The 14,516-nt window shown below is 44.1% G+C and overlaps 1 protein-coding gene across 1 annotated transcript in view; it reads right to left on the reverse strand.

The window, feature by feature from the left end:
• LOC111975958 (spermatogenesis-associated protein 16) overlaps window positions 1-14,516 on the reverse strand; it is a 59,027-nt gene that overhangs the window by 37,904 nt on the left and 6,607 nt on the right. Inside the window, exon 4 of the mRNA XM_024004632.1 lies at window positions 3,916-4,005. Coding sequence (XP_023860400.1) covers window positions 3,916-4,005 — 90 coding nt within the window. The remainder of the gene's footprint in view (window positions 1-3,915; window positions 4,006-14,516) is intronic.

A 14,516-nucleotide genomic window follows, 5' to 3' on the forward strand; every position in this document is an offset into this window, starting at 1 on the left:
ACATTACCCATCCCCCAACACTGTCAACCAAGAGTCAAGACTAAACCAATCCACCTTGGTGGTGTGCAGACCGGTTTCATATTATTCTTAACGATTTCACACAAACCATTTCATAGTGTGACTGATTTTACTAATTGCATTAGTACTGTACAAAGTTAGAGGTGAGCTATTTGATAGATTCCCCCACTCCCACAACCTCGGGCTTCCAGTGGGGAGACCTGAGGTCAACCTACCCCTACCCCCCTCCCATCTCGTACTTCTGAATGGGAGACCTTCCCAGGCAGTAGCCTGCCTAGCTCACAAACTACAATCAAGGCGCCCACTCTGACAAGGTTAATTGACCCACAGTCCCACATGGTGACATGATATCACTGAAGTGACGTGCAAATGAGTGATAGAAAACCAAATTATGCAAATGTCACCATTCCAAATTTTTTGGTGCGACCGCCCCATGCCGCTCCTGGCAAGATGCCGCACCTGGGCGGCTGCCCATGTCGCCCATACCTAAATCCGCCACTGCCGGCATGCATAGTATTAATATTAGCCCTCTGATTACAATGAAGTAGTTCCTTATAAATGGAATGCACATTAGCGGTGCGCTGGTCAGCTGTTTGTTCACCCGCACGCAATTGCTAATAATCCATCCACAACTGCCCTACTGTGATAAAGTGGAAATGCCCGACCCTAACCTGCAAATGTAGAAAATCATCTGTAGGCTACAGTCAGAGAGGACGGAACGATTTGACTCAGGATTTATTCTGACTAATTTAGATATTTTTCTGCTTATAATTATGGAATTTTGGTAGGCTATTTGTTAGTCTATAATTACATACATGCACCTTCTCTTCTGTCATTACTTGTTGCCCTAGAAGACTAAATAAAGCCTTACTCACCAGAATAATGTCTTAAATGATAGAATGAATGCTTCAATCTAGTTGACGTCGGTAAAGTTTCTCTGCTTCTTTCACAGAGCAAAGACGTTTAGGGACCTCGGAAAAAATATAAATAATTGGGGGGGAAAATGTCTAAATAACATCAGTTTGACCAGTTGTGAGAAAATAGAAAGCTGTGAAAACAACCCAACATGTTTCTGATAAGATTTCAGTTTGGCTTGGACGCATGTTTTATGTGGTTGAAATACTATCAGCTTTTATGATGCTTATAAAAGATAGCACCTCTCAAGATGCTGAAACTAAGAAATTATATTTCTCCACTCCTGAGTCAGAATGTACATTTGGTGTCCCATTTTACTGCAAGAAAAGGCTTAGTTCTGCAGGAGTTCATATTAAGACTATGTGAGAAGTTATAGACCTACAGTCAGTGTCCAGATTTCAGTTTCCATTGTACCCATCTGAACAGTAGGCTACAGTTCCRTTCTCGTGCCATAGGCTTTTTTGAACTCCCCATCTTGTGACTGTCAAATTTCTAAAGTGCCTCACAATCATCATTCACACAGCAGAGGCACTGCTATCATCCTCTTTTACCACTTCATCAAATCTTTCCCAAACATGACTTTTCTGGCCCTCTTCTCTTTATTTTCAACTCTCCATTTCACAGCTTTCGCTTATTGAATTAAAACACAGACATTGTCCTTTTTGCCTCAGTGGATAGACATTCACTTTTGCTGCTCGTTCCCAAAAGCGTTTGGCGATTGGCTTGTATGCTATCTGGCACGTGTAAAGTTAGGCCCTGAAGCTTAGACTTATGTACTAATGCCGGTTAGACAAAAAATAATTAAAGAAAAACATTTAGAGATTTTGTTTTATGTATTGTTTCAACCCGACCAAAACCCACCCGCCCTTCATCCACACAATATTCCATGACCCTTAACCCGCCCGCACCGCGGATATAACTGTGGGGACTGCAGGTTATGAGTCAACCTGCGGATCACTAATGCACATAACGGCCACATTTGTCAAGTGATAAATGTTCCTACAACATGTAAAACATATTTGCCAAAAACGAGGCTATTAGGATCACTGCAGCATTGTATGGGTATTCAATCATTCAGAGCCACTCTATTCATTACATTTCTGTGTCAACGCAGTTTGACACTAGAGAGCGGAAACCATGACCCTTAATTGCTTAAATGGACAAATTTCTTTGTCTAAAATCACATTCATCACATAGCCTTTTTCCTGAGAAGAAACCCTCTACAGGAGAGACATGTTATAGTATACGAGTGGTCAAATAAACATTCCTATTCAATCTTCAAGGTGGCAACCTGTAATGTAATTGTCTGCAGATGACTATCCAATGATGGAAAGTGCACCAGATGTCAGGAAAATTGCAAAGCACAATTCAGTGGAGGCATGGTGAGAGCCTTCTACTAGCAGGATTTCTTCATGGAACAAAGGGGAGAATCCATCACATTCTCACTACCATTGGCATATAAAAGAACAGAACCATTAAATGAATATTAAATGAGATTGATGTTCGTTAATTATCTGCCCACCTGAAACGGCTTAAGGAATGCATTCACTTATCCATGTAATTAGCTTTGATATGGCTTTATATAATTTACAAGAAGAAAATGGAGTGCCTTATAAGCAAGGCTAAGCACAAAATCTCTTGAAATTCCAAAACAGAAAAGGTCTATTGTATGAAAAAGATTCCATTGTAGCTCATACACCTACTGTACCCAGAGAGGTACACACAAGCAATCTTTACCAATGTGCCATCCAGAAGACACATTTAATCAGTTATTTTCAGCAGGCCAAGATTATGACTGCTTTTCTCATAGGTAGCCAAGCGGTTAAGAGCGTTGGACCATTAAGCGAAAGGTTGCTGATTCAAATCCCAAGCCGACTAGGTGAAACATCTGTCAATGTGCCCTTGAGCAAGGCACGTAACCCGAATTGCTCCTGTAAGTCGCTCTGGAATAAGAGTGTCTGCTAAATGACTCAAATGTAAAATGTCATAACAGAAACAGAATATGCAATGACTTGACAAGATGCATCCCTCAGTTCACTAATCTACGATGATTTGAGCCTAGGCAAAGATGCTGATTATCTGTTTTGGAGGGTCCAGGACAGAGCAGTGTCAGCATTGGCTGACCTGAGGGGAATGGACAGGAGTCTGAGACGTGTCCGGAGGAGAGACAGAGCACTGTCCACTGCCTGTGTCCTCCTCCTCTCCCTCTTCTCCCTGGATCCCTGACAGCTGTACTGTAGCCATTCAGTTCAGGCCCAATGCCAGAACCCCAACACAGAGACCCAAGAAAAGGCAACTGACCTTCCCATTGACCGTTTATCAAAGCCCTGATGCACACGGAAAACTGCTAAACACATAAGGCCCTTTTATTTTTGTATTAGTAGGCATGTCGCAAAATTTTTGTTTAATTGGTCCCCCAGACAATTCAAAAGAAGAGGGATGGAGGGGGGAAAGAGCGAGAGAGATTAACCAAACTTAACCTGCTCTCTGCTCCAGTCCATTCCAATGATGTGGTTCGATAATGATGAAACAGGAAGGGACATTAACAAAATAAATAGCAGACGATCGGCTGTGGCTCTGGAGCCCTTTGAGATGTATTCCCTCCTCATTCAATATAGAATAAGCACCGTCATATGTAAGGGACTACTGGTGGACACATTAACAACAATGGAGCTGTAGGAAGTGATGGCTTCTAGTATCTGGGTTATGGCAGCGTTAGCAGAGAATGTAATTATGAGTCTAATTGTCCTCTACCCACTACTCATACTACATTGAGCAGTTAGTATTTATGTGTCTCCATGAACATATTTTTCCTGGAAAAGACGGATCCAACAGTCAGCGAGCCGATGTTACAACCCGCTGACTGGACATGTGTTCATCCTCCCTCTGTAAATGACTTGGCGCTTTAGCCAAAGTTAATCTATCTTCATTTCCTGTGGAGGACCCCCTCCTCACACCCTAGCATTTACCACTAACTCTTACCTCGCTGCGGCACATGGGTTCCCCAGCAGTCGATACACCATGGCCTGGCGCAGATGGTGGCGGAAATAGATGGGGTTTAGCTGGATGGCTCTGGGAAAGAACAAAGAGAAATAAAAAGAGACTAGTGTTATTGAAGAGAGATTCAACCAGTTCAGAATGGTCCATAGTTTCATTGTCTGAGAATCTGTTTAAACGTAATTGCCTCAAAGTGTAAAACAAAAACAGCCTCTCTTTGATGCCTGATGGTTACATTGTACAAAAAAATTAAAACAACATATTGCTGAGTTGTTCTTTTGGGTCACTTAAAAGGGGAAAATATTGTTGTCATTGTGCTGAGTCAGAGTGATTTTGGCTGAGGCTGTTTCAGACAAAGAAATATACTTTTATGGCAGATCAGTTATGGAGATTTATGAGGTAATCATAGAATGAAATGTTCAATGGGAGCGAGGAACTGTGATTCAAGAAGGGAAAAGAATTAAGGTCTGATAGGTTTAATGTGAAATGTGAAATTACTCTGTGCAATTATTGTTCCTGATGTGTTTGCCATTTTATACAAGCATTGTCCTCTTATGTCTAGGCTTAAAAAGACACATCATCAAGATAACTACTGTAAAGCTAAATGAAATAAACAAATTAAATGATAATCATTTTGCTGGTAGAGTATGTTTTGACAGTGGATTTAGAAGTGGATATGAAAAAAATTATTCACTTTAACTTGATTGGTCAACTCCCCCAGCATCAATTTACATAATTTGTATCCTTTTGGGTTCCTGCAGTTCAGTGTTGTGGCACTCTAACTTTACCCACTCAGAGGGCTGTACGAAAATTAAAAAACAGTCACCAAAGATATGGGATAAAAGAAAGGAACTCAGTTGGTGAGGGATAAATATTGCACCATAATAATTAGTAGAGACCTTGAAGAGTAGGAATTTTTAAATAAATAGTTAACARGTAAAAAGGCAAAAAATGTGCTCAACCACGCGGTTCATAAGTCAATATAAGGTACTATAAAGTATGAAGATTTTTTTTTAATACAAATACTTATATTGGTGAAGGAAATATTGAATTGTTGACAACACACTATATTATGCAACATAAATTGGTTAAACTGCATTTCATGCCCCTTGAGGTCAATTCATCCATATTCAGACTAAATGTCGCCTGTAAAATAATGCCTATAATATTAATACAAAAATTGTACTTTGTCAAAAATGTATTATCTCAAAAGGTAGTCTGAACATATGTGAAACATGTTGGAAAAACCTGGATCATTTCAAAATGTAAGAAAACTGTTTTAGGGGACATTGCACTATACACTGAGTGTACAAAACATTAGGAACACATTTCCATTACATAGACTGACCAGGTGAATCCAGGTGAAAGCTATGATCCCTTAATGATGTCACTAGTTAAATCCACTTAAAATCAGTGTAGATGAAGGGGAGGACACAGGTTAAAGAAGGACTTTTAAGCCTTGAAACAATTGAGACATGGATTGTGAATGTGTGCCATTCTGAGGGCAAGACAAAAAATATTTAAATGCCTTTGAACAAGGTATGGTAGTAGGTGCCAAGTGCACCGGTTTGAGTGTTTTCAAGAACTGCACGCTGCTGGGTCTTTCACGCTCAAAAGTTTTCTGTGTGTATCAAGAATTGTCCACCACCCAAAGGACATCCAGCCAACTTGACACAACTGTGGGAAGCATTAGAGTCAACATGGGTTTCATCCCTGGTAGAGCGCTGTCCTTTCTAAAATAAACATTAAATCTGAGAAAATAAACTATTGGAAGTTGTAGGATTTTACGGGGAAATATATACAGTACCAGTCAAAAGTTTGGACACACCTACTTACTTTATTTTACTATTTTCTACATTGTAGAATAATAGTGAAAACATCAAAACTATAAAATAACACATGGAATCATGTAGTATATTTGAGATTCTTCAAAGCCACCCTTTGCCTTGATGACAGCTTTGCACACTCCTGGCATTCTCTCAACCAGCTTCACCTGGAATGCTTTTCCAACAGTATTGAAGGAGTTCCCACATATGCTGAGCACTTGTTGGCTGCTTTCCTTCACTCTGTGGTCCAACTCATCCCAAACCATCTCAATTGGGTTGAGGTTGGGTGATTGCGGAGGCCAGGTCATCTGATGCAACACTCCATCACTCTCATTCTTGGTCAAATAGCCCTTACACAGCCTGGAGGCGTGTTGGGTCATTGTCCTGTTTTAAAACAAATGATATTGGGAATAAGCACAAACCAGATGGGATGGCATATCGCTGCAGAATGCTATGGTAGCCATGCTGGTTAAGTGTGCCTTGAATTCTAAATAATTCACTGACAGCGTAATCAGCAAAGCACCCCGACACAATCACACCTCCTCCTCCATGCTTCACAGTGGTAACCACACATGCAAAGATCATCCGCTCACCTACTCTGCGTCTTAGACACAGCGGTTGGAACCAAAAATCAAAAATTCAGACTCATCAGACCAAAGGACAGGTTTCCACCGGTCTAATGTCCATTGCTCGTGTTTCTTGGCCCATGCAAGTCTCTTCTTATTATTGGTGTCCTTTAGTAGTGGTTTCTTTGCAGCAATTCGACCATGAAGGCCTCATTCACACAGTCTCCTCTGAACAGTTGATGTTGAGATGTGTCTGTTACTTGAACTGTGTGAAGCATTTATTTGGGCTGCAATTTCTGAGGCTCGTATCTCTAATGAACTTATCCTCTGCAGCAGAGGTAACTCTGGGTCTTCCTTTCCCGTGGTGGTCCTCATGTGAACCAGTTTCATCATAGCGCTTGATGGTTTTTGCGACTGCACTTGAAGAAACTTTCAAAGTTCTTGAAAATGTTCCTTATTGACTGACCTTCATGTCTTAAAGTAATAATGGACTGTCATGTCTCTTTACTTATTTGAACTGTTCTTGACATAATAAGGACTTGTTCTTTTACCAAATAGGGCCATCTTCTGTATACCACCCCTACCTTGTCACAACACAACTGATTGGCTCAAATGCATTAAGGAAAGAAATTCCAAACACCTGTTAATTGAAATGCATGCCAGGTGACTACCTCATGAAGCTGGTTGAGAGAATGCCAAGAGTGTGCAAAGCTGTCATCAAGGCAAAGGGTGGCTACTTTGAAGAATCTCAAATATATTTAGATTTGTTTTACACTTTTTTGGTTACTACATGATTCCATTTGTGTTATTCATAGTTTTGATGTCTTCACTATTATTCTACAATGTTGAAAATAGTAAAAATAAAGAAAAACCCTGCAATGAGTAGGTGTGTCCAAACTTTTGTCTGGTACTGTATATATACAGTGGGGAGAACAAGTATTTGATACACTGCCTACTTACAAAGCATGTAGAGGTCTGTAATTTTTATCATAGGTACACTTCAATTGTGAGAGACGGAATCTAAAACAAAAATCCAGAAAATCCCATTGTATGATRTTTAAGTAATTAATTTGCATTTTATTGCATGACATAAGTATTTGATACATCAGAAAAGCAGAACTTAATATTTGGTACAGAAACCCTTGTTTGCAATTACAGAGATCATACGTTTCCTGTAGTTCTTGACCAGGTTTGCACACACTGCAGCAGGGATTTTGGCCCACTSCTCCATACAGACCTTCTCCAGATCCTTCAGGTTTCGGGGCTGTCGCTAGGCAATACGGACTTTCAGCTCCCTCCAAAGATTTTCTATTGGGTTCAGGTCTGGAGACTGGCTAGGCCACTCCAGGACCTTGAGATGCTTCTTACGGAGCCACTCCTTAGTTGCCCTGGCTGTGTGTTTCGGGGCGTTGTCATGCTGGAAGACCCAGCCACGACCCATCTTCAATGCTCTAACTGAGGGAAGGAGGTTGTTGGCCAAGATCTCGCGATACATGGCCCCATCCATCCTCCCCTCAATACGGTGCAGTCGTCCTGTCCCCTTTGCAGAAAAGCATCACCAAAGAATGATGTTTCCACCTCCATGCTTCACGGTTGGGATGGTGTTCTTGGGGTTGTACTCATCTTCGTATTCCTCCAAACACGGCGAGTGGAGTTTAGACCAAAAAGCTCTATTTTTGTCTCATCAGACCACATGACCTTCTCCACTTCCTCCTCTGGATCATCCAGATGGTCATTGGAAAACTTCAGACGGGCCTGGACATGCGCTGGCTTGAGCAGGGGGACCTTGCGTGCTCTGCAGGATTTTAATCCATGACGGCGTAGTGTTACTAATGGTTTTCTTTGAGACTGTGGTCCCAGCTCTCTTCAGGTCATTGACCAGGTCCTGCCGTGTAGTTCTGGGCTGATCCCTCACCTTCCTCATGATCATTGATGCCCACGAGGTGAGATCTTGCATGGAGCCCCAGACCGAGGGTGATTGACCGTCATCTTGAACTTCTTCCATTTTCGAATAATTGCGCCAACAGTTGTTGCCTTCTCACCAAGCTGCTTGCCTATTGTCCTGTAGCCCATCCAGCCTTGTACAGGTCTACAATTTATCCCTGATGTCCTTACACAGCTCTCTGGTCTTGGCCATTGTGGAGAGGTTGGAGTCTGTTTGATTGAGTGTGTGGACAGGTGTCTTTATACAGGTAACGAGTTCAAACAGGTGCAGTTAATACAGGTAATGAGTGGAGAACAGGAGGGCTTCTAAAGAAAAACTAACAGGTCTGTGAGAGCCGGAATCTTTACTGGTTGGTAGGTGATCAAATACTTATGTCATGCAATAAAATGCAAATGAATTACTTAAAAATCATACAATGTGATTTTCTGGATTTTTGTTTTTAGATCCGTCTCTCACAGTTGAAGTGTCCTCTGATAAAAAAATGCAGACTCTACATTTTGTGTCCTATTGCCTGTTAAAAGGAAAGGCTCACCGGTAGGTGCGAGTACTCTGGTGGGTTTTCTGCTTCCCTTACTCACACTCCGTTTAATGCCATTCTGCTGTGGGGCAACCAGTCGAAATCTCTCCGGGTCCTCATTGACTCTAGGGCTGATGAGAGCTTTTTTGGACTGGACAGGCGCTCTATAGGTCGAGTCACCTACAACACCACTCCCATCAACCTATGCCTCACTGTCAGGGAACCACAGTGAGGCATTCCTGCTCATTAAGTCTCTTATTGGGATTCTCCTGGCTCCAGCGACACAATCCCCTCATTAACTAGTCTACTGGTGCCATCATGGGCTGGAGCACATTCTGCCACGCCCATTGCCTGAAGTCAGCACAACCTGCCCCGGGACCTCTTCCTGGGGGCTTGGAAGTTACCCCGGACCTCTCCGCCATTCCCGCAGAGTACCAGGACCTCCGGGAGGTGTTCAACAAGGCCCGCACCACTTCGCTTCCGCCGCACCGACCATATGACTGCAGGATTTTTTCTTCTCCCTAGCACTACTCCGCCCCGGGTACGACTGTACTCTGTCGGGACCAGAGACCAAGGCGATGGAGACCTACATCGGGGACTCCCTAGCTTCAGGATTAATCAGTCCTTCTTCCTCTCCCGCAGGCACAGGGTTCTTCTTTGTGGAGAAGGACAAGACTGCGCCCGTGCATCGACTATCGGGGTCTCATTGACATAATGGTGAAGAACCGCTAACCGCTATCTCATCGGCCTTCAAGCCGCTCCAGGGGGTCACCGTGTTTTCCAAGCTGGATCTACGGAACGCCTACCATCTGGGGACAAGTGGAACACCGCCTTCAACACGGCCAGCGGTCACTACGAGTATCTGGTCATGCCATTTGTCCCTACCAACGCCCCTGCTGTGTTCCAGGCTCTGGTTAATGATGTTTTCCGCTACATGTTGAACCGGTTCGTCTTTGTCTACCTCAATGATATGCTTGTCTTCTCCCGCTCCACCCAAGAACATGTGCTCCACGTCCGACAGGTTCTCCAACGCCTCCTGGAGAACCAGCTGTTTGTAAAAGCAGAGAAGTGCGAGTTCCATCGCTCCACAATCCCTTTTCTGGGTTACATCATCACTGCAGGGAGTGAAAACGGTGGTGGATTGGCCCCAGCCTACTTCCAGGGTGCAGCTGCAACGTTTCCTGGGGTTCGCCAACTTCTATCGCCACTTTATCCGGGGTTACAGCACCCCGGCACCCTGTCTGCACTCACCTCGCCCAAGGTTACGTTCACGTGGTCTCCAGCTGCTGACCGAGTGTTAAGGACCTCAGAAATCGCTTCACCACAGCTCCCATCTTGGTTCATCCAAACCCATCCCGTCAGTTCGTGGTGGAGGCCGATGCTTCGGATGTCGGAGTGGGGACTATCCTGTCCCAGCATTCTGCCCTGGACCTCAAGCTACATCCCTGCGCCTTCTCCCAACGCCTCAACGCCACGGAGAAGAACCATGATGTGGGGAATCGTGAGCTTCTCGCGGTGATGATGGCGTTGGCGGAATGGAGGCACTGGTTGGAGGGGCAGAACATCTGTTCATCGTGTGGACCAACCACAAGAACCTGGAGTATCGCCGCACCGCCAAGCGCCTCAATTCCAGGAAAGCTAAATGGGCCCTGCTGTTCACACGGTTCAACTTGCCAAGCCGGATGCGCTGTCACGGCACTATAGCCCCATGACTACTACCTTGGAACCTAAGACCATCCATCCCACTTCGTGCCTGGCGACGGCACTCAGCTGGGGAATAGGAAAGCAGGTCCGTGAGGCGCAGATGTTTGTTACTGACGTCGTCCGCTCCGCGGTCCTGGATCAGGCCCACACCTCCAGGTTTGCATGCCACCCGGGCTCCTGTCGGACCCTGGCTTTTGTGCGTCAATGATTTTGGTGGCCTACCATGGTCCCTGATCTGTCCACATTCGTCGCCGCTTGCACAGTTTGTGTACAGAACAAGACTCCTCGGCAAGCTCCGGCTGGTTTCCTCCAATCTCTGCCTGTCCCTCACCGTCCCTGGTCTCACATCTCCCTGGACTTTGTCACGGGTCTTCCCCCATCTGAAAGGCATTCTGCACCTTCATTGGGTCGTTGGCCAGCATGTCCTCCGGGTTCCACCCCCAGTCCAACGGCCAGTCGGAGCGAGCCAACAAGGACCTAGAGACTACTCCACGCTGCCTGGTCTCCGCCAACCCCACCACCTGGAGCCAGCAGCTTGTGTGGGTCGAATACACCCTTCCCTGCTCTGTCACGGGCCTGTCACCTTTTGAGTGTTCCCTGGGGTATCAGCCCCCGCTCTTCCCTGAGCAAGAAGAAGAGGTTGGCATACCTTCTGCCCAGATGTTTGTCTGCTGCTGTCGTCATACCTGGAGGAGAGCCTGGTCGGCCCTCCTCAAGACCACCTCCAGGTATGGATGACAAGCAGATCGCCACCGGACCCCGGCATTGGCTAGGGCAGAAGGTATGGCTGTCCGCCCCTCCGGGTGGAATCCCGCAAACTCTCCCCCCGGTTTATCGGCCCGAAGTCATTAGCCCTTCTGCTGTTCGCCTTTTCTTCCCCCTCATATCCTTTGCCCGCCCCAACCCAATCCACTGAATAATTAACTGGTTTGAAAGCAGAGCTATTAAGTGCACAATCCACATTAACCTATAAAATAATTCTGTTTTGTCTGTCTGATGCATCTGAACTGTGCTTATGGTCAGGCCTAACATGCCATGGATCTTTTTTTGTAAATTATGTCTGAGTGTTGGAGTGTGCCCCTGGCTGTCCATAAACTAAAAAAACAAGACAATTGTGCTGTCTTGTTTGCTTAATATTAGGAATTACCAATAATTTATACTTTTGATACTTAAGTATATTTTAGCAATCACATTTACTTTTGATAGTTAAGTATATTTAAAACGAAATACTTTTAGACTTTTACTCAAGTAGTATTTTACTGGGTGACTTTCAGTTTTACTTCAGTAAATTAACTATTAACGTAACTTTACTTTTACTCAAGTATGAAAATTGGGTACTTTTTCCACCACTGCTCACACTCTTATAATGAGCTTGATGAGTCCTGTCAGAGATTTTCTACAGCAAGCTGTGGCATTTGGGGTGGAAAACTGCTTCTACACCTGCGTGCTTCTACACCTGCATTGCTTGCTGTTTGGGGTTTTAGGCTGGGTGTCTGTACAGCACTTCGAGATATTAGCTGATGTACGAAGGGCTATATAAAATAAACTTGATTTGATTTGAAAACAGCTGCTTATTCCTTATTTAACATCTTCGAGCTTTGGAATGTAACATTTGGGTGTTGATAACATTTCCTTTTGGCAAAAACTTCACAAACGGATCCAGAAGCAGGTCTGCCAGCCAACCTTTCTCAGATGAACTTCTCATTCAAAACCTGAGACATTGGACCTGGCTGGCATTATCAAATATAACAAATCAAATTTGATTTGTCACATGAGCCGAATACAACAGGTGTAGGTAGACCTTACCCCAAAATGCTTACTAACGAGCCCTTAATTAAGCAATGATGCAGTTTAAAAAAAGTAAGAAATAAACTAAAGGAAAAATGGTAACAATAAAATAACAATAACGAGGCTATATACAAGGGGTACCAGTAACCAGTCAATGTGCAGGGTTAGTCAAGGTAATTGAGGTAATATGTACATGTACTGTAGGTAGGGGTAAATATGCATAGATGATAAACAGAGAGTAGCAGTAGAATATGTCAAGAATGTGAAGGAATGTGAATGCATGCATGTGTGCATATAGCATCAATATGCATGTGTGTGTGTGTTCATGTGTATATGCCTCCAGTGAGTGTACATTGAGCCTGTACAATAGTCAGTGCAAAACATTTTAATAAATAAGAATACAATTATGGGGTCAATGTAAATAGTCCGGGTAGCCATCTGATGAACTTTTCAACAGTTTTATGGCTTGGGGGTAGAAGCTGTTAAGGAGTCTTTTGGTCCCAGACTTGGCGCTACGGAACCACATGCCATGCGGTAGCAGAGAGAATAATTCTATAAGTCTATGTCTTGGGTGACTGGAGTCTGACACTGCCTGGTATTGAGGTCCTGGACGGCAGGAAGCTCGGCCCCAGTGATGTACTGGGCCGTACGCACTACCCTTTGTAGCGCCTTGTGGTCTGATGCCGAGCAGTTGCCATTCTGGTGATGCAACCAGTCAGGATGTTCTCAATGGTGCAGCTGTAGAACTTTGAGAATCTGWGGTCCCATGCCAAATCGTTTCAGCCTCCTGAGGGGGAATAGGCATTGTTGTGCCCTCTTCATGACTGCCTTGGTGTTTGGACAATGAAATTAAGTCACATTTTATTGGTCGCATACACCTATTTAGCAGATGTTWTTGCGGGTGTAGCAAAATGCTTGTGTTCCTAGCTCCAACAGTGCAGTAATATCTAACAATTCACAACAACACACACAAATCTAAAAGTAAAATAATTATCTTAGGCTTGTGTGCGGCTGCTCGGCCGTTGGAACCKATTTCATGAAGCTCCCAACGAACAGTTATTGCGCTGACGTTGCTTCCAGAGGCAGTTTGGAACTCGGTTGTGAGTGTTGCAACCTAGGACAGATGATTTTTACACGCTACAGCACTCGGTGGTCCCATTCAGTGAGCTTGTGTGACCTACCACTTCGCGGCTGAGTTGTTGTTGCTGAGCTGTTCTACTGCACAATAACAGCACTTACAGTTGATCAGGGCAGCTCTAGTAGGGCATACATTTTACTAACTGACTTGTTGGAAAGGTGGCGTCCTATGACATTGCCTCGTTGAAAATCACTGAGCTCTTCAATACGGGCCAATCTACTGTCAGTGTTTGTCTATGGAGATTGCATGGCTGTGTGCTTGATTTTATACACCGGTCAGCAACGGGTGTGGCTGAAATAGATTAATCCACTAATTTGAAAGGGTGGCCAAATACTTCAGTATATATATTTGCTACTGCTTGACTAAAGAAAATTGAGATCAACCCAAAGAGAATTCTCTTTGGAGGTAATACGGTCAGCATTTGATTGCGAGGTATTCTAGGTCGGGTGAACAAAAGGACTTGAGTTCCAGTACATTATCACAATCACACCATGAGTTGTTAATCATGAGACATACACCTCCGCCTTTCTTCTTCCTGGCGAGTTCTTTATTCCTGTCTGCGCAATGTACTGAGAACCCAGCTGGTTGTCTGGATGGGGACAGTATATCTGGAGAGAGACATGATTTCGTGAAACAGAGTATGCTACCATGATGTTTCTCTGTAAGGAGATCCTCACCCTGTGCTTGTCTACTTTATTGTCCAGGGACTGAACATTAGCGAGTAATATACTCGGAAGCGGTGGATGGTGTGCACAGCTCCTGAGTTGGACTAAAAGTCCACTCCGAATACCTCTTCTCCACCTGCGGCATCTTGGAGCAGCATCTGGGATAAGTTCAATTGCCTTGGGGGCAACAAACAAAGGTTCTAATTTGGGAAAGTTGTATTTCTGGTCAGAATGCTGGTGAGTTACAGCCGCTCTGATATCCAAAAGTTATTTCCGGTTGTATGTAATAACACAAAAAACGTTCTAGGCTAATAATGTAAGAAATAACAAAACAATTAAAAATACTGCGAAATTGCTTAGGAGCTAGAAGCAGAGGTGCCATGTCTATTGGCACCATCTTTCTCATTGACAGGTCCTTAGTGATGTGGACACAAAGG

This window comes from Salvelinus sp. IW2-2015, linkage group LG16, assembly GCF_002910315.2.
Source record: "Salvelinus sp. IW2-2015 linkage group LG16, ASM291031v2, whole genome shotgun sequence".
In the NCBI taxonomy this organism is placed as follows: Eukaryota; Metazoa; Chordata; class Actinopteri; order Salmoniformes; family Salmonidae; genus Salvelinus; species Salvelinus sp. IW2-2015.